At 55.4% G+C, this 17,164-nt stretch overlaps 8 protein-coding genes across 8 annotated transcripts; 4 read left to right on the top strand and 4 right to left on the bottom strand.

Moving 5' to 3' along the window:
* Positions 1–134: 134 nt before the first annotated feature.
* On the bottom strand, positions 135–1,634 carry J4E85_010985 (uncharacterized protein; the record flags this gene model as incomplete). Its single annotated transcript, XM_051475188.1, has 1 exon — positions 135–1,634. The coding sequence occupies one exon, from the start codon at positions 1,632–1,634 to the stop codon at positions 135–137; it is 1,500 nt and encodes a 499-aa protein (XP_051321052.1).
* Positions 1,635–3,154: 1,520 nt separating this feature from the next.
* On the bottom strand, positions 3,155–5,020 carry J4E85_010984 (uncharacterized protein; the record flags this gene model as incomplete). Its single annotated transcript, XM_051475187.1, has 1 exon — positions 3,155–5,020. One exon carries the CDS (start codon positions 5,018–5,020, stop codon positions 3,155–3,157), a length of 1,866 nt encoding a protein of 621 aa, XP_051321051.1.
* Positions 5,021–5,385: 365 nt separating this feature from the next.
* On the bottom strand, positions 5,386–6,922 carry J4E85_010983 (uncharacterized protein; the record flags this gene model as incomplete). Its single annotated transcript, XM_051475186.1, has 2 exons — positions 5,386–6,286; positions 6,333–6,922. 2 exons carry the CDS (start codon positions 6,920–6,922, stop codon positions 5,386–5,388), a joined length of 1,491 nt encoding a protein of 496 aa, XP_051321050.1.
* Positions 6,923–7,292: 370 nt separating this feature from the next.
* On the top strand, positions 7,293–7,867 carry J4E85_010982 (uncharacterized protein; the record flags this gene model as incomplete). The annotated part of the gene is made up of 3 exons (XM_051475185.1): positions 7,293–7,530; positions 7,580–7,753; positions 7,806–7,867. 3 exons carry the CDS (start codon positions 7,293–7,295, stop codon positions 7,865–7,867), a joined length of 474 nt encoding a protein of 157 aa, XP_051321049.1.
* Positions 7,868–8,152: 285 nt separating this feature from the next.
* J4E85_010981 (uncharacterized protein) lies at positions 8,153–9,900 on the top strand (the record flags this gene model as incomplete). The annotated part of the gene is made up of 3 exons (XM_051475184.1): positions 8,153–8,234; positions 8,281–8,448; positions 8,495–9,900. 3 exons carry the CDS (start codon positions 8,153–8,155, stop codon positions 9,898–9,900), a joined length of 1,656 nt encoding a protein of 551 aa, XP_051321048.1.
* A 1,160-nt stretch (positions 9,901–11,060) lies between these two features.
* Positions 11,061–11,771, bottom strand: J4E85_010980 (uncharacterized protein; the record flags this gene model as incomplete). Its single annotated transcript, XM_051475183.1, has 2 exons — positions 11,061–11,503; positions 11,552–11,771. The coding sequence occupies 2 exons, from the start codon at positions 11,769–11,771 to the stop codon at positions 11,061–11,063; spliced, it is 663 nt and encodes a 220-aa protein (XP_051321047.1).
* A 160-nt stretch (positions 11,772–11,931) lies between these two features.
* J4E85_010979 (uncharacterized protein) lies at positions 11,932–15,241 on the top strand (the record flags this gene model as incomplete). The annotated part of the gene is made up of 2 exons (XM_051475182.1): positions 11,932–12,166; positions 12,216–15,241. 2 exons carry the CDS (start codon positions 11,932–11,934, stop codon positions 15,239–15,241), a joined length of 3,261 nt encoding a protein of 1,086 aa, XP_051321046.1.
* A 244-nt stretch (positions 15,242–15,485) lies between these two features.
* On the top strand, positions 15,486–17,077 carry J4E85_010978 (uncharacterized protein; the record flags this gene model as incomplete). The annotated part of the gene is made up of 2 exons (XM_051475181.1): positions 15,486–15,902; positions 15,950–17,077. 2 exons carry the CDS (start codon positions 15,486–15,488, stop codon positions 17,075–17,077), a joined length of 1,545 nt encoding a protein of 514 aa, XP_051321045.1.
* Positions 17,078–17,164: the final 87 nt, after the last annotated feature.

Raw genomic sequence — 17,164 nt, 5'->3', positions numbered from 1 at the left:
ATTGGGTATCTACTGTCGAAGACCGTCAAGCCTGGGTAATCTGCGTTCAGCCAATACCGACGGCACATCCCCTCGTCGTCCTCTGTGGTACCCAGTCATTCGTTCCTGTCTTGCATATCGCTGGCTGTCTCGCCTTAGTCATCGATCACCATCGGATCATCCACGGTGGCGCCAGAGAGGTGGGTGGCGACAACAGAGCGATCTTGGGCAGATGCGTCGTCGCTCGACTCGTGCCACGCATTTAGGTAGACCCTTGCTCGGAGGTAACGATCGGGGCCGACCGTGTTGTCGAGAGCCTCCAGTCGAGCCTCTGTCAGAACGCGGAGATCTTGGTCGGCTGCAATGACGCTTTCTTCGGATTCCCTTTCGGCAAGTCGCAAAAGAAACACGTCTCGGACAACGTGCACGATAGAGGTATCGGAGTCAGCCTCATGGAAACGCATGCGAAGTGCGTACTCGTGGTCATCAATGAAGTCCATAGCAGCTTTCTCTACAAGGTGAGATATCTTCCGGTCATCTTCATCTTCGCGCTCCATGACTTGGGGCCACAGTGCGGGAAGCCGAGCAGCGATAGCCTCTAGCCACGCCCTCATGCGTTGGTCATCGCCCACTCCAGCGGAATCCAACTGTTGACCTGCATCCATGTGCGATGCTTGCTCAAAGAACCATGACGGAACCTTCTGGGTGACCCAGAACAAGTTGTAGCGTGAGAGGTAAAGCCAGATCGCGAGTGCGTACGGCGCTTCGTGAATACATCCACGCTGCGTCTTCAAGAAGCCGGAGAGAAACAGGTGTATGGGCTTGCCAAGCTCGTCGCGGTAATCAGCGTGTTCGAAGCTGTCCGCATCTACGTAGTCGATGTTGTCAATGAACCGGTCCCTGGTCGCCGGCAGGCCTCCAGGCACGGCCCAACCCGCATCTTGGAACACGGTGAACCATCGTAGCAACGTCTGCGGAGACATGGTGGACTGCAAGCTCGGTGCTTGGTATGCTCCGTAAGGGGAGGTCGTCGGTCCAGCCAGCGCTACGCCAACCTCCAAGGCCAAGGTCTTGAGGACATGATGCTGCTCCTGCAGGACATTGATTTTCGCTTGAAAGAAATGAGTCATTGTCTTTGCGTTTTGCTGATTGTGCTCAAGCCCCTCCCTGAGGTCTTCCAAAATCTCGAGCCTATCCTCGGCCGACCTGCATGTGCTGGACCACAGCTCCCAAGCTTCGGTCAGCGCCTTTCTGTTCTCGACGCCGGCGCGAGCTGACATGTCGTGGATGAGGTCAGCACCGGTCGGCTTGTTCTTGAGGTCGTGGTGGATAGCGGCGTCATTGGATTCATCGCGAGCAGACACTTCGTCGGAGCTGTCGGCAGGCTTACTCTTGAGGTTGAGGTGGGTAGCGCTGGAGGCGGCGAGGTCATCGTGTGGAGCCAGAGCTGCGTCGGCAGGCTTGCTCTTGGGGTCGTGGTAGGCAGCGCTGGAGGCGTCGGCGCCCGCAGGCTCGTCATTGGGGTTGTCATGAGCAGACATGTCGTTGGTGATGTCGGCAGGCTTGCGGTTGGGGTGCTCGAGTGAAGAGTAATCGGCCATGTTGCTGTCGTCCTTCTGTATAGACGCGACGTCGAGGGCGTTGGGATCCGCCATGGAGTGAGGAATGTGAAGAGATAGTGGTTGGGAAATCAGCGCACCGTGTATCGACCTCGCTTATTCACCGAAAAGTGAAAGCAACCTCACGGATACGGAGAGGCAAGGCCAGGTGACGTCCGCGTGGGAGGGCCTTCTCACCATTGTCGAAATGTTATTCACCTCACCAGCACAGCGCTTCAGTTCAATGACGTCGCTGTAGCGCCCTGACCCCCTTTCCAACCTGCTAACGTGGAGGAGCTCTATGTGAGGCAAAGATGCGTAGCAGAGGCTTCCACTGTCGGGCATCACATGATAGTTAGAGTCCGTCATCCGTCCCGAAGTCTCTTCTCTTGCCCAATAGCAAGAACAATAGAGTGCGGCTTTGATTCAGATTGCGGCTTGGTCATTGAGAAGACACAATAGAGCTTTCTAGGAACGGAGTGTTTCTAATCCGTGTTGCATTGTCGGCCTGGATCGCGAGAGGCCTCACAGTGCGATGCGCATCTTGCCCACAACTGTTTTGTAGATGAGACGTACGTAGTCCATCACTTGACGCATGTGCGAAGCGTTTTCGCTCAGCCTGTTTCGCGATCGATTCTTGGAAGCCGGTCTCCATTCGTGAAGTTTTCAATGTAGTCGCCTCGAACCTGAGCACAGCAGTCACGACGAACCTTGAAGTGTCGCTCATCGGTGCTTGAAGAGCCCCGTCGCCAGCATGGATCACGGCGAGTGACAAACAGCATGCTGTAATGGGGTCTAGTGGAGAGGCCTCGCGCCATTTCATGATGCCCACCCCGACGACTATGCGCCCTCGCGATAGCACGCAACCTTGGAAGCAGACGACTCACCAGCCAAGGATGCATAGGCCGGAGTTTGGCGACTTACCTGCAGCAGGGCAGACGCCGACAAGGGCCGAGCCGCCGATTGCGTATCGAAAGATGCACAGGCGCTCAAGCACAGCTGATCACCCATATGGGTTGTCGTTTAGCGCGCAGTCGATGACCATAGGACTATAATCAACGGCTTTCTACAACCTGCCTAATTAGGAAGTCCTCCACAACATCTAGCTCGTTGACAGCACCGCAAGCAGTTTTAGAATTAAACAACGGCTCCGACCAAAACGCTCGACTTTCCAGAAAGCACGATGCAACAGACGCAAGAGTGCGCAAGTTACTATCCGATTTCAAAATACAAGCTGCGCGAGACGAGCATCGCAGCTTTGCCGTATTCCACGGAATCAGCCCTATACCACGGCCTGGAAAACAAGAACGTCCAGGGCCTGTCAGAGATGAAGTGCGGACCCTATCGAGCGATTTCGTGACATATAATGGCATTTTCTTTTCTTTCGGCACTACACGATGGCCTTGCATCACCGGCACAGTGGCAAATTTCATGTATCACATTTCACAATCATAGCGCGTGGGGGTGCAGCAAAACTTTTATCTTGCTCAATGTACCAGAAAGTCATCCTTCACAGCTGCCGTAGGACAGCCCTGGCTCAAAGCATCATAGAGTCATCCTCCTTTACTCATCTTCCGCTAGTCATCGTGCGCATCACCTTCTTTCCAGATTTGTGCCTGATGGACGACCTCGGCGACCAACGCCTTCTTGCCTTTATCGTCGTGGATAGTAATCAAGAGCTTCACGTAGCCCCTAGCCATTTCAGCATGACTAGATGCATCTTCATCATAGGCCCACCAGACGCAGAGCATCGCTCGCAACAACCTTGAGTCATCAGAGAAGAAGGACTTATCGTCGAAGTACTCCTTGAACTTTGCATGCCGCGCAGCTGAATCCCAATCAGGAGGGGCCCAATTGTGGTAATCGATCTCGGTGAGAACGGCTTTGAGCTTCTCCAGAGACGCTTCAATAGCCTGACCACTCATGTAGTTTCTCGACATGGGATCCTTTGGCTCGGAGTGGCTATACTCTAGCTCCCTCAACGTGTTGGTCATCTGCCTGAGATACGCACCACTGGTGGCGGGGTCAGTCCATGGGTAGACATATCCGTCCGGGTTGTCAGCCCGATCACCACGGTAATCCTCGCGGTCCTCGAACAGCGAATCTTTGTCATCGGGTGTATCTTCCCTCTTGATAGGGTTGCCGGCTGGTGGCGCGGCTGGCGGCGCGGCTGGTCGTGCGAGGGGTCGTGCGGTCGATCGTGCAGCTGGTGGCGCGGCTGGTCGTGCGGTCGATCGTGCAGCTGGTGGCGCGGCTGGTCGTGCAGTGGGTCGTGCAGTCGATGGCGGTATGGTTGGTAATGCAGCTGGCGGTATGGTTGGTAATGCAGCTGGCGGTGCGGTTGGTTGTGCGACGGGCGGTGCAGCTGGAGGCGGGAATTTGTCTGGTAATCTCCGCCTGATAGAATTATCGACGTCTTGAAGAATCTGGTCGAATCGCTGTTCCCCAGCATAGCCCTTGATAAGAGCGAGGTCATCTTCTATAGTACGGAAGTCATCAGACCAGTGTCCAGGCCGACGAGATGCTTCATCCAAGTGCTGCGGCTTGCTGTGAGAAGGCGCTGTGAAGTCATCACGCTTCTGACTATTTGACCGCTCTCGCTTCGGGGTAATCTTCTCGCCCTTGTCGCCCTTCTTTTTGGGGGTTGCGATCTTCCTCGCGGGCGCCTTGTTTGGAACTTCGATGCGGTCTTCGGAGCGGTCACAGAGCCTGCCCCAGATCTCGATGGCCTTGGCCTTGCTATCCCACTGGAAGTACCGGATCCAGTAAGGACGCAGCCTCTCAGTCGGTATGCCGGGAAACTGCTCCCTCAGCAGGTAGCGCATGCGCGCCTGTCGCTGCGACACAAACTTTCCCAGCGGTTTGTCGGCCTTCTTGTCGAGCTTGCAGCATGGCAGAAAGTCGGACTCGCCGTAAGTAGCGAAGGCGTGAATCACGCCATCCAAATCCCATTTGGCGACGACAACGTCGGTCATCTTCTTGCGGGCCTGTCCACATACACCGCATGTGTGCCGACGGGACGTGTTCCAGACAGCTTCCCACACGTGCTGATGCGTGCACCGCCAAGCTCCGCGGTACCTTGGACCCGTCGCTAGGGCGCCAGAAGGCATGCTGTTGAGGTCATCCATCTCCAGTTGGCAGGGGATGAGGCCGTAGTGCTTGTGGGCCGGTATCCATTCGTTGAGTTCCGGAATGGTGTCGTTGTGTATGTCGAATGACTTGATGTCGAATGACTTGCCGCTCACAGTGGTGGCTTTTGTAGTCATCCTGGTACCTTGGTCTTCCAGGTGCTTCTTGATCTGCGTTGAGTAATCGGGGTGTATGCGCTTTTCTACGCTGGCGTTGTGGATCTCTCGCATGACGTTGCGCGCTTCTCGGTTTCGCTCATGCAATTTGGCCTGCCTCAGTTTGGTATCCCGCTGGATGCGTGCCATAAGTGACATTTTCGGTGGGGTCTTCGTAGAGGCAGCCACTTGGCTTGCGTGTGGTAGCATAGTTTCTGTGGTCCCTGTTTAATGGTCAGCTAAACTCTACATGTAGTGGGTAATCTTGTACCTCAGGGACAGTTGCTGTGTTAAGATCCAATGGTTAAGAAACTGGGTGGGGGAGAGGGTAGGTGGGAGAGAGTGGGTAAGTGAGAGAGAGTAGGAGGGAGAGTGCAAATAGCAGATGCGCGTTATATAAGCACGGTCCTCACCGCGCAGGCAGCAGGTGAGAGAGATTTAGAAGTCAAGGTGACCAGCGTTGATAAGCAGGCTTGTTACCGCCATGCACCGAGTCTTTAGCAGAACTAAGCTATCTTGAGTAATCATTTCACACGCATCCAGAAGGCGATGTCATCTGGCTTTGAGCCTTCTCGGAGCTCATCTGGCAGCGCACACCATATCACCGAGTAATCCTCTTCGCCCTGCAACTGTTCCAGCCTAATGCATGGTCGGTGTTTCTTGATGCACGTATCGCAGGCCAGTGTGCGGTCATCCCCAGCCTGCTTCCACGTGGAATTTCTGGCACCCTTTGCCGCGACAGCGTTGCTAACGCATGGGTGGGCCGACCAGGTACCGGGATTCCGGCTTACTGTCGCCCATTGCAACCTGCGCGTGCCCTGTGAATCGAGCAGGACATTAGTCATCGCGTTGGTGATCGCACTTGTTGTATCTTCTGAGATGCTGTTGTAGTTAACGTCGCCATGGCGGCTGTTGGCATCGCCCCGCGGGATGCGTAGAACCACTGGTAGATCAGTCTCGCCCAGCTGTCGTGGCTTGAGGGTTGGCTTGTTTGGCATTACCATCCGAGGGCGAGGGGGTCGAGGTGCTAGGTCTTGCTCTGGTGCTTCGGAAATCTGCTGGGGGGTTGTGTTGTCGGCTTGCTCGTGCATGACGCTGTCTGAAGCTTCAGTAATCTGCTGGGGGGTTGTGTTGTCGGCTTGCTCATGCATGACGCTGTCTGAAGCTTCAGTAATCTGCTGGGGGGTTGTGTTGTCGGCTTGCTCGTGCATGGCGCTGTCTGAAGCTTCAGTAATCTGCTGGGGGGTTGTGTTGTCGGCTTGCTCGTGCATGACGCTCTCGGACGTTTCGGTAATCCGCTGGAAGGGTGTGTCATCGCTGGCTTGCTCGTCCATGACGGCGTACGCCAGGTCTTCGTCCGGTGTGCACATCCAGTCTTCGGGAGACGGCAGATATTGCTCATCGTGCGGTTGAGTCATTAGGTCACTGTTTACGGTAAGCAGCTGCATTGTTGTATAACTGCACAACTTACTCTTCGTACTCGCCAAATGGGCCTGGACCACCCGCATTCTGCTCGCACACAGCTTCCTCCGGAGACAGAGGCGGAGCGTCGGTCATTGCTGTTTCGCTAGTCGTTCTGTCAGGCACAGAGGCGAAGTCGTCTGCTGTGCCGCTGCAGTCATTAAAGCGGAGGGACGACGTGCACAGAGGCGGGCCATCATCTGCTGCATACTGACCAAGAGGCGGTGGAGAGCTGTCGGTAATCATGGATTCGCTAGGAGGTAATCTGAGCCTTTCTTTCATCGCCATGTTTGCTTTGACTAGTGCAGGCATAACGTTCTCAAGGTAAGCGACACCCCGATTGGTAAGGTTCATGGCGGTGTCAAACTTGGTCCGGGTCTGTTGGGTCCTCCACGAACTCAAGGGGAGCCCAAACTCAGTCGGCGTGTTGAGCAGAGTCATCCATTCTGCCAGGGGATTGATGTCGATGGGTACTTCGGTAGGCTTCAGAGTTGCTGGGGCTCGTGCAGTGAAGTTGGTATATGCAGTCTGGAGCCTTGTCTCCAACACCGCTGCAGACGGTTTCGGCTTCTTCTGCTTTTTGTTCTGTTGCGGGGTCATGATGACGAATGAGGAATGAGGAATGAGGAATGAGTAATGAGGAACGAGGAATGAGAGATGAGGGATGAGGAATGAGGAATGATGGATGAGGAATCAGTGATGGCGGATGAGGAATCAGTGATGGTGGATGAGAAATCAGTGTGGGTGGATAAGCAGAACGTACGATATTGGGCCTCGCAGAATTTTACCCCGCCGCGATAGTGGTGACCGTCGTGCTTTCCATCCACGGCAATCGCGCCATCGCAGGAGGCGTGCTTTCCGTGTGCACCCATAAACCTGCAATCTGCGGGGTATGTCTTGTAGCAGTCTCTCACCATCCTCTGCCCGTCCCTGTCCGTGTCCCAGCAACACCCACCGCCAATAGCCAAAGATGGGATCCGTTCCATCCGTACTCTTCAACCTGGATGACCCCCAAGACTGCCAGCGTGCCGTCCGGCGCTTGAGAGCGCTGTCGGCGAGTGACGCGGCCAAAAACATAGAGCATCTTCCAGCCGATATAGCTCGGGCTCTGCTCGCTACTGCTCTGCATGATTACCACCGAATCGATCTCGCGGTCGCTGGCATGCCGGAAGACCACCAAGCCGCTGCCCCAGTCGCTGGTCGCCACGGTAAGTTGCAGATGGACTATGTTCGAGCGTGTGGGCTGACCAAATACAGCTTTCCAGGAAGATAACTTCGGTCCTGATCCTGATGAGGCGGGGTCTTCCCATCGACAGCATTACCCATACACCGGCCGCTACCTGCTCGCTGGTTCGCTCACCAATAGCGAGTTCGGCACAGTTGATGCCGCTAGCTATCGGTCTGACTTGAACCCAAAGCGCAAGGCTGCTGGTGAGTCCATCCGCCGCAGGCACTGTCAGCGAGTTGAACTGACGCGTTACAGATGACTATGGCGATAAGAGTATCTACTCTGGCAAGAAGCCCCGGGTCAACAAGGAGGAGTAATGAGCCCAGCCAACCTAGGATGACTGACGTCCACAAGCGTGTCTAGTCTTCTGTCTGGCCACCCGGTCATTGATGCATGTTTCCATATTACCGTAGATCCAACCATGACGTTTGCTTGACTTTTCTTCAAATCTAAATGACGGTGACGGTGAAATTCGCGTATCTCGTTTGTGCCTGTGCGCGCGGTCGTTGTTGCCTTGCCAAGCCCTCGCTCTTTGTCCACCTTGCTCTTGCTATCCACCCTGCACTCAATTACCTCGTAACCACGACAATCAAGTCGCGAGAATGAGATCAACAAGCGCAACTTTGCCGTCGTCAGCGGTGCCACGAGGGCCCGTCCCAGACGAAGTCATTAGTGAGAAGACAGGTATGTTGATGGCTCGTTGCGCAAGACCAAGCTGACCTTGTTACAGAGGAACTCACACGAGAGCACGTGAAGAATCTCTCAAAAGATGACCGACACATGTCGATTCAGCTCTTCATAGAGGAGGCATCCGTGGTACGCGTTGAGGACGTCGCTGCCAGGAAGCTTCTAGAAGAGAAATGGCGCTTCGTTGTTCAGGATGACCAAAGTTTCGAGGGTAAGTCTTCTCGAGTCTTTCTGGAAGCGCATACTAATACAGTCAGTGCCGGACGAGATCCTGCGTACCCTCCAGGTCATTGTCGAGGCGAGACCATTGGAAGAATTACCCCTACCCGCTGCCTTTAGCAACGAGATGATCGGCCCTGTGCAGCCGCCACCCGACCTCGAGTTCAAGGCAACCAAACTCTGGACCAAGATATCGCGCACTGAGCTCGCGGCCTTCCATTCGTACATGCCCAGATGGGTAGATAACCAGGACCACAAGCGGAAGAAGCTCCACTTGCAAATGCAAGATTACTACACAAAGTGGATTACTCTGCGGCACCACGTCGCTGCCCTCGCCCGACAGACTGACACGCACCGCATGCAGACTACTATCCGGAACCAGCGCGACCACGCCCGCCGTCAGGATGACAGGATCAAGTTGCTAGAGGCCGAGCTGCTGCTCCGCGGAAGGCTGGCTGACGTCCTGTTCGCTCGCGTCAAGGACACGGATGACTGCGCCCGCACCAGGGAAGCTGGATTACTGAACGAACTGCAGCAGTATCGCCACGCAGAGGCGACCCAGCTCAAGAAAGAAGAGAAATCCCTTGAGAAAGCACAGGAGGTGCTGCAGGGTGGTTCTGATGACCTGAGCACGTTGGTCGAGGATGTCGTTACCCTGCGACAGGCGCGCACCCGGCTGAACCTTCAGCAGCAGCCCCCCAATGTCGACGATTACCCCCCTTCGCCGCTGAGCAAGGCCGACCTCGTTAGGCTCACGGAACAGGTGAAGAGCAAGCTTGAGGGTGTCGCGGTGGAAAAGTTGCAAGACATGGCCTTTCGAGCTGGGTATGCCAAGCGGGATGCCGAGCTGGTTAACTTCAGGGCTAGCCTGCGTCATCCTGAGGAAGAGAAGACCAGCGGGCAGTATGCCTTTACGCAGAATGACCTGAGACTCGCGATTGAGCTCAAGCGTAAGGAGATCCGAGATGACTTGACAACCCAGAACCACCGCCGGAAGTGGCTTGACGCCGAAGCACAGTTCGCCGTCAGCACCCACATCGCTATGGTAGCCACCGCCAACGATGACGAGTTCCCAAAGTCGAATTACAAGATCGTTACCGATCACGGTCGCTTCACAGAGAACCAGCCGTCTAAGCTCGCCGATCGCGTAGCCAACTTCGTCTTTGGTCGCGGCCTGCATCGGGAGCCGACTTCTAGGTGGTATCAGGTAGAGCGGATGACTCCCGACTGGTCACTGTTCTCTTTCCGTGCACACCCGCGCAACATCCAGGAGCGTGAAGGCGGCTACTTCCACCGTCTCGGAGTGCGATGCGAGCTGCTGAGGCTCGGCACCTCGTGGGTTGCAATTGGCTTCGAGCAGAACATGTGGGATGATGACGGAGACCGTGCAAATGGTAGGTGGATGGATGACCCAGGCTTTGTCGCTGAAGACGACGAGGAGTGATTACCGAGGAGTGATTACCGAGAGTAACGACGAGGAATAGTGTGGAGCTGAAGGCGATTACCAGTCAACGGATAGGTGGTTGCTCTGGTGGCCGAACAGTACAGTGGTGGTGCACATGTAGCATCATATCAAACATTCCCCAAACTCTTCCCAGTGTATCCCAATGTGTCCTACCTATACCAGTAAGTCGTGTAGCAGCCGTGGTGATGCAAGTGAATCATGGAACCGAACCGATTTGGCGCGTAGGTGTCTCGGCGTCCACCATGACCACCGCTACCACGGCAGCCCTGGAGGTTCACAGCAGAGGGCTTCCTTGATCACACCGTCGTGGGATTGCTACGTGATTGGTGTTGACACTTTGCAGTGCTGAACCAAGAGGGTGCGCCGATCTTCAAGGGGGCAAATGTTCAAGGGGGCAAATGTTCGAAGGGCGCGAGCGACATGCCGAGGCTGCCCGGTGGCAGACCCTGCCCAAGTGGCAACATCGCGCATACGGTACCCAGCCTTGCGACGGCTGCCGATTGCGCGCCACCACGCCTGCCCGACAATGACCATTCCACCCTGCCCCATGTGTGGTTGGCGGCATCTGCCATTCGAGGCACATGCGTTTCCACGACGCTGTCGAACTGACTCCCCTCTAGGATCCCTCCTTCGACCCTACCTCGACGTCTGCAACGCTTCCCACGCCGATCGCACGCGGTAATTCACGCAAAGACATGACGGCCCAGTATTGGATTACGAGCGCTCTCTGAAAGCTATCCAGGAATGTTCCTCGCGATAGAGCAGCTTGCGCGATGCAATTCCAGCCGGCGCGCACTTTTACACCGGGACGGGATTCGTGGCACTGGCTGCGAGGGCACAAACATGCTCACGGTCAGCTCTACGTACCTGCAATCTCTTCATAGCCATCTGTGCCGTTGTGCTGGCTGGCTGCTGACTGCTGTACTGCTGTACTGCTGTGTTGTAAGCACCAGTAAGTCGTCCGGTTGTTGTCTGCTTCGCAGCAGGATCTAACGCGTGAACAGAGTTACAAAGGTTCCCATATTGACGTGACATGCTAAGAGGATGAATATGCTACGGGCTGTACGATACATAGAAGGAAATGACGTCTCCTTTCGCCTTGTTCATTGACCGAACTTACATCACTGCCACATGTGCGTTTAGACAGATCGTCGGCCGAAGCCTTTGAAGTGGTAAGCCTGGTCTAGCATCGTCATCTTCCTTTTGAGGCCATTCCTAGTCATCACCGTCCTTGTGTTTAGTCGATCGAGCGGTCTTCTACCTGCAGGTTGCGCGATGGAAGGTGGAAACTGGCAGTGTCGTCTCTCCATAGTCTGGGCGGCAGTAGGCGGAGCTTGCTTTGGTGCCAGTTGCTCTACTTTGTGATCCTTTCCATTCGGGTCTTCTGCAGTGTCGAGCAGATGGCTAGCGGCGATCTGAAGGGCCCCCGTATGCTCGGCGTGGGCAGCGGAAACGGCTACCAGTGACCTGAGCTCGTCCAGGCTGAGCCTTTGTAGGTACCGGCTTCTCGACGGTGAGGAGAGTTGCATCATGTCATCTCTTAGCGTTATGGCATTGCGCTCATCAAGACTTCGAATGGGATCTGCACGGGTCAGTATTCAGCCACTTAGCAATGTAGGAGGAGGCTCACCAGGCCTTGACAGCACTTGCACTGTATTCACCATGATGCGTAGCACTGACACGCGGCTGCCCCGGTCAGCATGGCTCAGCTTCGCAGTGAGTTCCTCTGTAAGAGCCTGCAGTCGGTCATCTGTCAGATTGGCAAGCAAGTGCTCCTGGTCCTCGACGGGGTAGCGCAACAGGCAGTCCGCGATGCCATCGACACTGTAGATGTTTGCTTGGCTCGCCATCGTCCTTGCCGTATGCGCGAGCGGGTGGGGTGAGTTGTGGGACGATAGGACTCATCCAGCTGGAAGACGGCAGGCACGTCGCCAAGCCAAACAAAGGCTCGTCTGACCTTCGCTCCATTCGACCCTCCACCCTCCACCCTCATCACCACACTTTGAGCCAATGGCCACACCGCAGCAGGCTTCAATGGCAACACCTGGACCATATGCACTCCGCCATATGCTCACAATCCTGAAGACAGATTACCGGTCCAGCCTTAATGGCAATGCACGGGATGAGCAAGCACTGAAGTTGACCTTCCGTCGACTGACCCAACGCAAGCAGGCTTTGGAGGAAGCTGCAGACCGTCGAGGGGATACTGACCGCATTGTGGCGGAGGCTCTGTTGGCCTCACGCAGTACGCACAACTTCCACACACATTGCAGGCCTTTGCTAACCACTCGCAGAATCGGCTATCCAGTACAAGGAACGCCTAAAGACAACTCGCCATGACCTGAATGACCACAAAGGCCAAGTGCACGATCTAAAGGCTAAGAACGACGAGCTCCAAGACCAGCTGCTTCAAACCGACACCGCCAGAACCACATCAGCGCAAGAGATTACAGATAAAAGCAACACAATAACCACTTTATCCAACGCGAACGATGACCTCAAAGCCCAGTTGCGTCAAGCTGATACCGACCAAACGACATTGCGTGAAGAGCTCGCGGTTGAACGCAACAAGATTACCGACTTGACGAATACGAGAGGTGACCTCCAACAAGAACTGCGTCAAGCCGATACCGACCAAACGACACTGCGTGAAGAGCTCACAGTTGAACGCCACAAGATTACCGACTTGACGAATACGAGGAATGACCTCCAGATCAAGCTGGATCAAGCCGATGACAACAATACGACATTGCGTGAAGAGCTCACAGTTGAACGCAACAGGATTACCGACTTGACGAATACGAGGAATGACCTCCAGATCAAGCTGGATCAAGCCACCAAGACTGCCGAGACAAACCAGGCAGCCCTAGTCCAAGAGCAAAATACGGTATTCGCCTTGAGGGCCGGGTTGAAGACCACCCAGGACGTACTCCAGATCAAGCTGGATGAAGCCGCCGATACCACCAAGATTAACCAGGCAACACTGCACCGAGAGCAGACGAAGGTTACCGACTTGACGACCGCCCAGGACGTACTCCAGATCAAGCTGGATGAAGCCGCCGAGACCATCAAGACTGACCAGGCAACACTGCACCGAGAGCAGCAAAAGGTCGCCGATCTGAAGACTACCCAGGACAAACTTCAGATCAAGCTGGATGAAGCCGCCGAGACCACCAAGACTGACCAGGCAACACTGCACCAAGAGCAGCAGAAGGTCGCCGATCTGAAGACCACCCAGGACAGACTCCAGGCAAGGCTGGACGAAAAGGCTGCGGCTGTCGTCGACGAACAGAAGAAAGTCACCGATCTGAAGTCCGCCCAGGATGAACTTCGAGAGCGGGTGAGTGAGCTCGATTGCAACCTTACCACTGCTCGAGGCGAACTCAACAAGGCGACGACGCTTGCACAAGATGCCAATCTACATACAACCACTACGGAGGACACATACAAGCGCATTCTCGAGGAACATTGCGACAAGATCAAGACATTAACGGATGACTACAACAAGCTTCGAGAGAAGAATGACAGCCTAGACAAATCAAGCGCGCAGCTTCGCGACGACCTCGTGGCAAGTCAGGGAGTATACCAAGCTGCAGTCTCGCGGTCCAACAGGCTACGCGGCCAGGTCGACGAGCTTGTCGCCAGTCAGAAGTCAGCCGGCGAGCAGCTGGAGGCATTCTTGATGCAGAATGATGACCGGATCCACCAACAGGCCCAGGCAGCCTCCAACACCGCTAAAGCCCTGAGAACCCGCATCAATGCCATGAAGAAGACTCATCGACTGCAGATGGCCACCCAGCGCAGGCAACTGCGGTTATCGACTGATCGGAACCAAAGTCAACAGAATGCCTTGGCTACAATGACCCGGGCTGCAGTTCTCCAGGCTCAGCGACATAGCGACCTGTTGTCAAGAAATACCAGCCTTGTGACCTGGTGTTGCGCTTTCGCTCGGCAGATAGCACTACTCAAGCGCACCTTTCGATCTGTATCCAGCGATTACCAATGGATTCGGACTGCACGCCAAAAGCTTTCCACCAAGTATGACGCCCTCGTCGGTCGGCACACGAAGATGCTGAAGACAGCACTTGGTCACATGGATGAGATCAAGGCAGCTAAAGCTCGCAACCGTACCCTCACTGCTGCCATCAAGACAGCTAGGTCTCGGAGAGATGACATCACTTCCACCAACAAGATGCTTGTGGCTTGGAATGTGAAATTTGCAGGCCGCATCGCGCTACTAAGCTCCACTTTGGGCCAGGTAGCTGATGATTACACTCGATTACTCGGTTCCCGTCGAGGCTTGCTTTTGCAAGTGCAGCAACAAGCAACTGAGATTGACACGGTCAATGGCATTAACCATGTGCTCACGACCTTTTGTCGGGCCCAACGGGACAAGATTACCGTGCTTCGCTCAACTGTCGGCAACGTCTTATTCTCCCATCTGAGCCTGACCGCAACTGCACAGAGGCAGAAGAGCCGGATCGATGACCTCACTGGGCTTAACCAGATGCTTGCAGGATCGACCGTTCAGCTCGGGCGGCAGATTGCGCTTCTACGCACAACGCTCCACGACATCGCCAAAAGCTCCAGCCTTGGCACGGATTACCGCCGTCACATGCAGAATAGGGTGCAGCGTCTGGATTACCGCATCGAGACGTTGGAGACTCAGAACACGAGGCTGGAATTCCGCAACGCGGGCCTCGTCGACATGAACGCGACTCTGGCGCATTGGAACGTCACGTTCGCTCGCAAGATCTACCTCCTCCATGGGACCATTGATGACCTCTCAGGGAATTACACACGGCTAAGGAAAGCTCGTCGCGGACTCTACATCAGACTTTGCGTAGTAAAGTTCCTGTTCGATGGGTTCATCCACGCCGCCTTCCATGCACTTGGCGCCCAGAGGCCTCAGTCACCAGCACCTTCCGTCACGGATGGAAACCTCGCACAGGCGTACGCACGATATCATGCAACCCTCGTCTCACTTGCAACGCAAACACGCAGGCTGTTGTGGTCATGGAGACGCAGCGCGGAAGGGCTCGACGACAGCCTGCGCTCTGAGCAGCAGATGACTGTGAACCTTCGACACGAGGTCTCCCAGCTGCAGGAACGCGTTCAGCTGTTGGAGGTTGTTGGCAACGCTGTCGTGCAGCGACGCTGCGAAGATGTAAGCAAATTTCAGCTGGCAGTCAAGACTGATCGCGATTACATCGTCCAGCTGGAGACGAAGATGACTGTACTTCGTGCAATAGGAGAGAGGATAGACGCCTCGGTAGATTACCTTCTGTCAGTTACTGGAGCGGAGGCCCTAGAAGCGTGATGGGTTGGACGGTCGCACATATGGCATTAGCATAGTTCCATTTCAAGGCCATGTATCGTGCATAACTTGCAAAATGAAGCTTCTTTCTGTATGCGTCATGACGGTGACGTGAGACTGGCAGTCGCGACCCGGGTTGGTTGGACTAGCACCTCCAACCGCCGCCCATGGCCACTCCACACCACACCACTCACACCACACCACACCACCCACACCACTCCACTCCACTCACTCTACCCCTCTCACGATGACCGGAAACACAAAGGTCACATACAGCGGGAAACAAAGGCGGGCTACAGGGGTTGCGCGCCCGTCATCTCCGCTCGCTGGTCCCTCTCGTGCAAGCACGGAGACTCAGTCCCATTACTTTCCATCGAGCCCCCCACGTGGCCGCGATGACTTCAGCCGCGCCAGAATCAACCAGAGGGAGGTCGAACAGCTGCAGCTCGACGCAGGCCAAGTCCCCACGACCGTCCTTCCTATCCCCGTTGATCGGCAAGATAAAGCAAGAGACAACGCACGACGACCTCGGTTCGACTACGGTGCGGAGCTGAAGAAGGGTCTTACATTCGTTGCCGCAGCAGCGTATGCTGAAGAACTCGCCGATTACCATGCGGTTGCAAGGAGCATGAGCGAGTCGGAGTTCCGGGTCACCGCTGTATATGTACGTACTCTGTCTTTCGGACAGTACCACACGCTAACACTATCCAGCTCATGGCATCCATACCCGCCGCCCTCCTGGAGGCTATAGTCGGCGGTAACCTCTGCATCGCTGCCCGGTCAAACGATGACATCGACAATCTCCTCTACGACTCAAAGTCGATGTGGCACATCCGAGCAAACGACAAGAACGCACCAGGGATCTATATCCGATTTCTTGTCGACAAGGACGGCAACGCACCCACACCCAACCAATACCTCCGGGTAGCCAAGAGACTTCGGGACTATGTCTCTGGCGATGACCAATCATTTGAGGCGGCAGCAAGCCTGGATAACATAAAGGGAACGACCAAGGCCTCTGGGCGGGATATCAGCAAAGGTCATTACCGCTTTCTCAATGGCTCCGAGCAGAGAGTCATGCAGATACTGACCTGGTGCACCGCACTCGAGGACCGCATTCATGAGCTTCCTGCGGATGAACTTGATACGCCTATGCAGCGGCCATGCACCTACGTCGGATATTCTGTGTCGGTCTCACAACGTCTGCACGAACACGACGAGGGAGGCACCAGTTGGTTCCAGCACATGGTGCAGGCCGCGTTCCAGGCAGAGGTCGATTACCCACTGTTCAGCTTCGAGGGCCATGCAGTCTGCTTCCTGCAGGAGAGCGAGGCACCAGTCGCCGAAGTTCTCATCAGTGTGATTACCGACAGCATGATCGAGACTGGTGGCGGCTTCGGCGTTTACCAAGCAGGGATTCAGACAACGAGCGCATTGCTTGGGCACCTCCCCGCCCGTGAATGGCCTGGTGTTTGGAAGGCATGCGCGCGATGGCGGGAAGATCAAAACCACAGCGACGGGAACCTGTTTCGGGAGCGCGCACTGCTGGAAGCGCACCACGCAAATCCTACAGCCGCGTCCAATCAGGTAAGCCAGAGCGCGGATGCCATCCGGCGAGACATTACCGCGCTCGAGGCAGATATCACGAGGCTGCAGCGTGACGCTGATGACTACGATGGCGAGGCCGCGCCAGAAGACGACCTCGATGACAAAATTCAAGAGCTAGAAGATGCCATGAACGCCGACGATCCTGATTCTGACGATGACTCCGAAGCTCGCCAGTCTTCCAGGGCGGTGGTGGAGATGCTGAGGCGAAGGCAGGCAGCGAGGACGGCATAGCGAGGCGGTCAGAATGGGCAAAAGACTAGAAGTGGAATTTGCACTGCACCAGGCACTGTGCGATGGTAGATCTGCGATGACCCAACA

The sequence above is a fragment of the Alternaria conjuncta genome, assembly GCF_024043145.1.
Source record: "Alternaria conjuncta strain BMP 0040 chromosome Unknown scaffold_28, whole genome shotgun sequence".
In the NCBI taxonomy this organism is placed as follows: domain Eukaryota; kingdom Fungi; phylum Ascomycota; class Dothideomycetes; order Pleosporales; family Pleosporaceae; genus Alternaria; species Alternaria conjuncta.
Note: the sequence above shows the minus strand (reverse complement) of the source record. Positions and strands in the feature narration are given on the sequence as shown.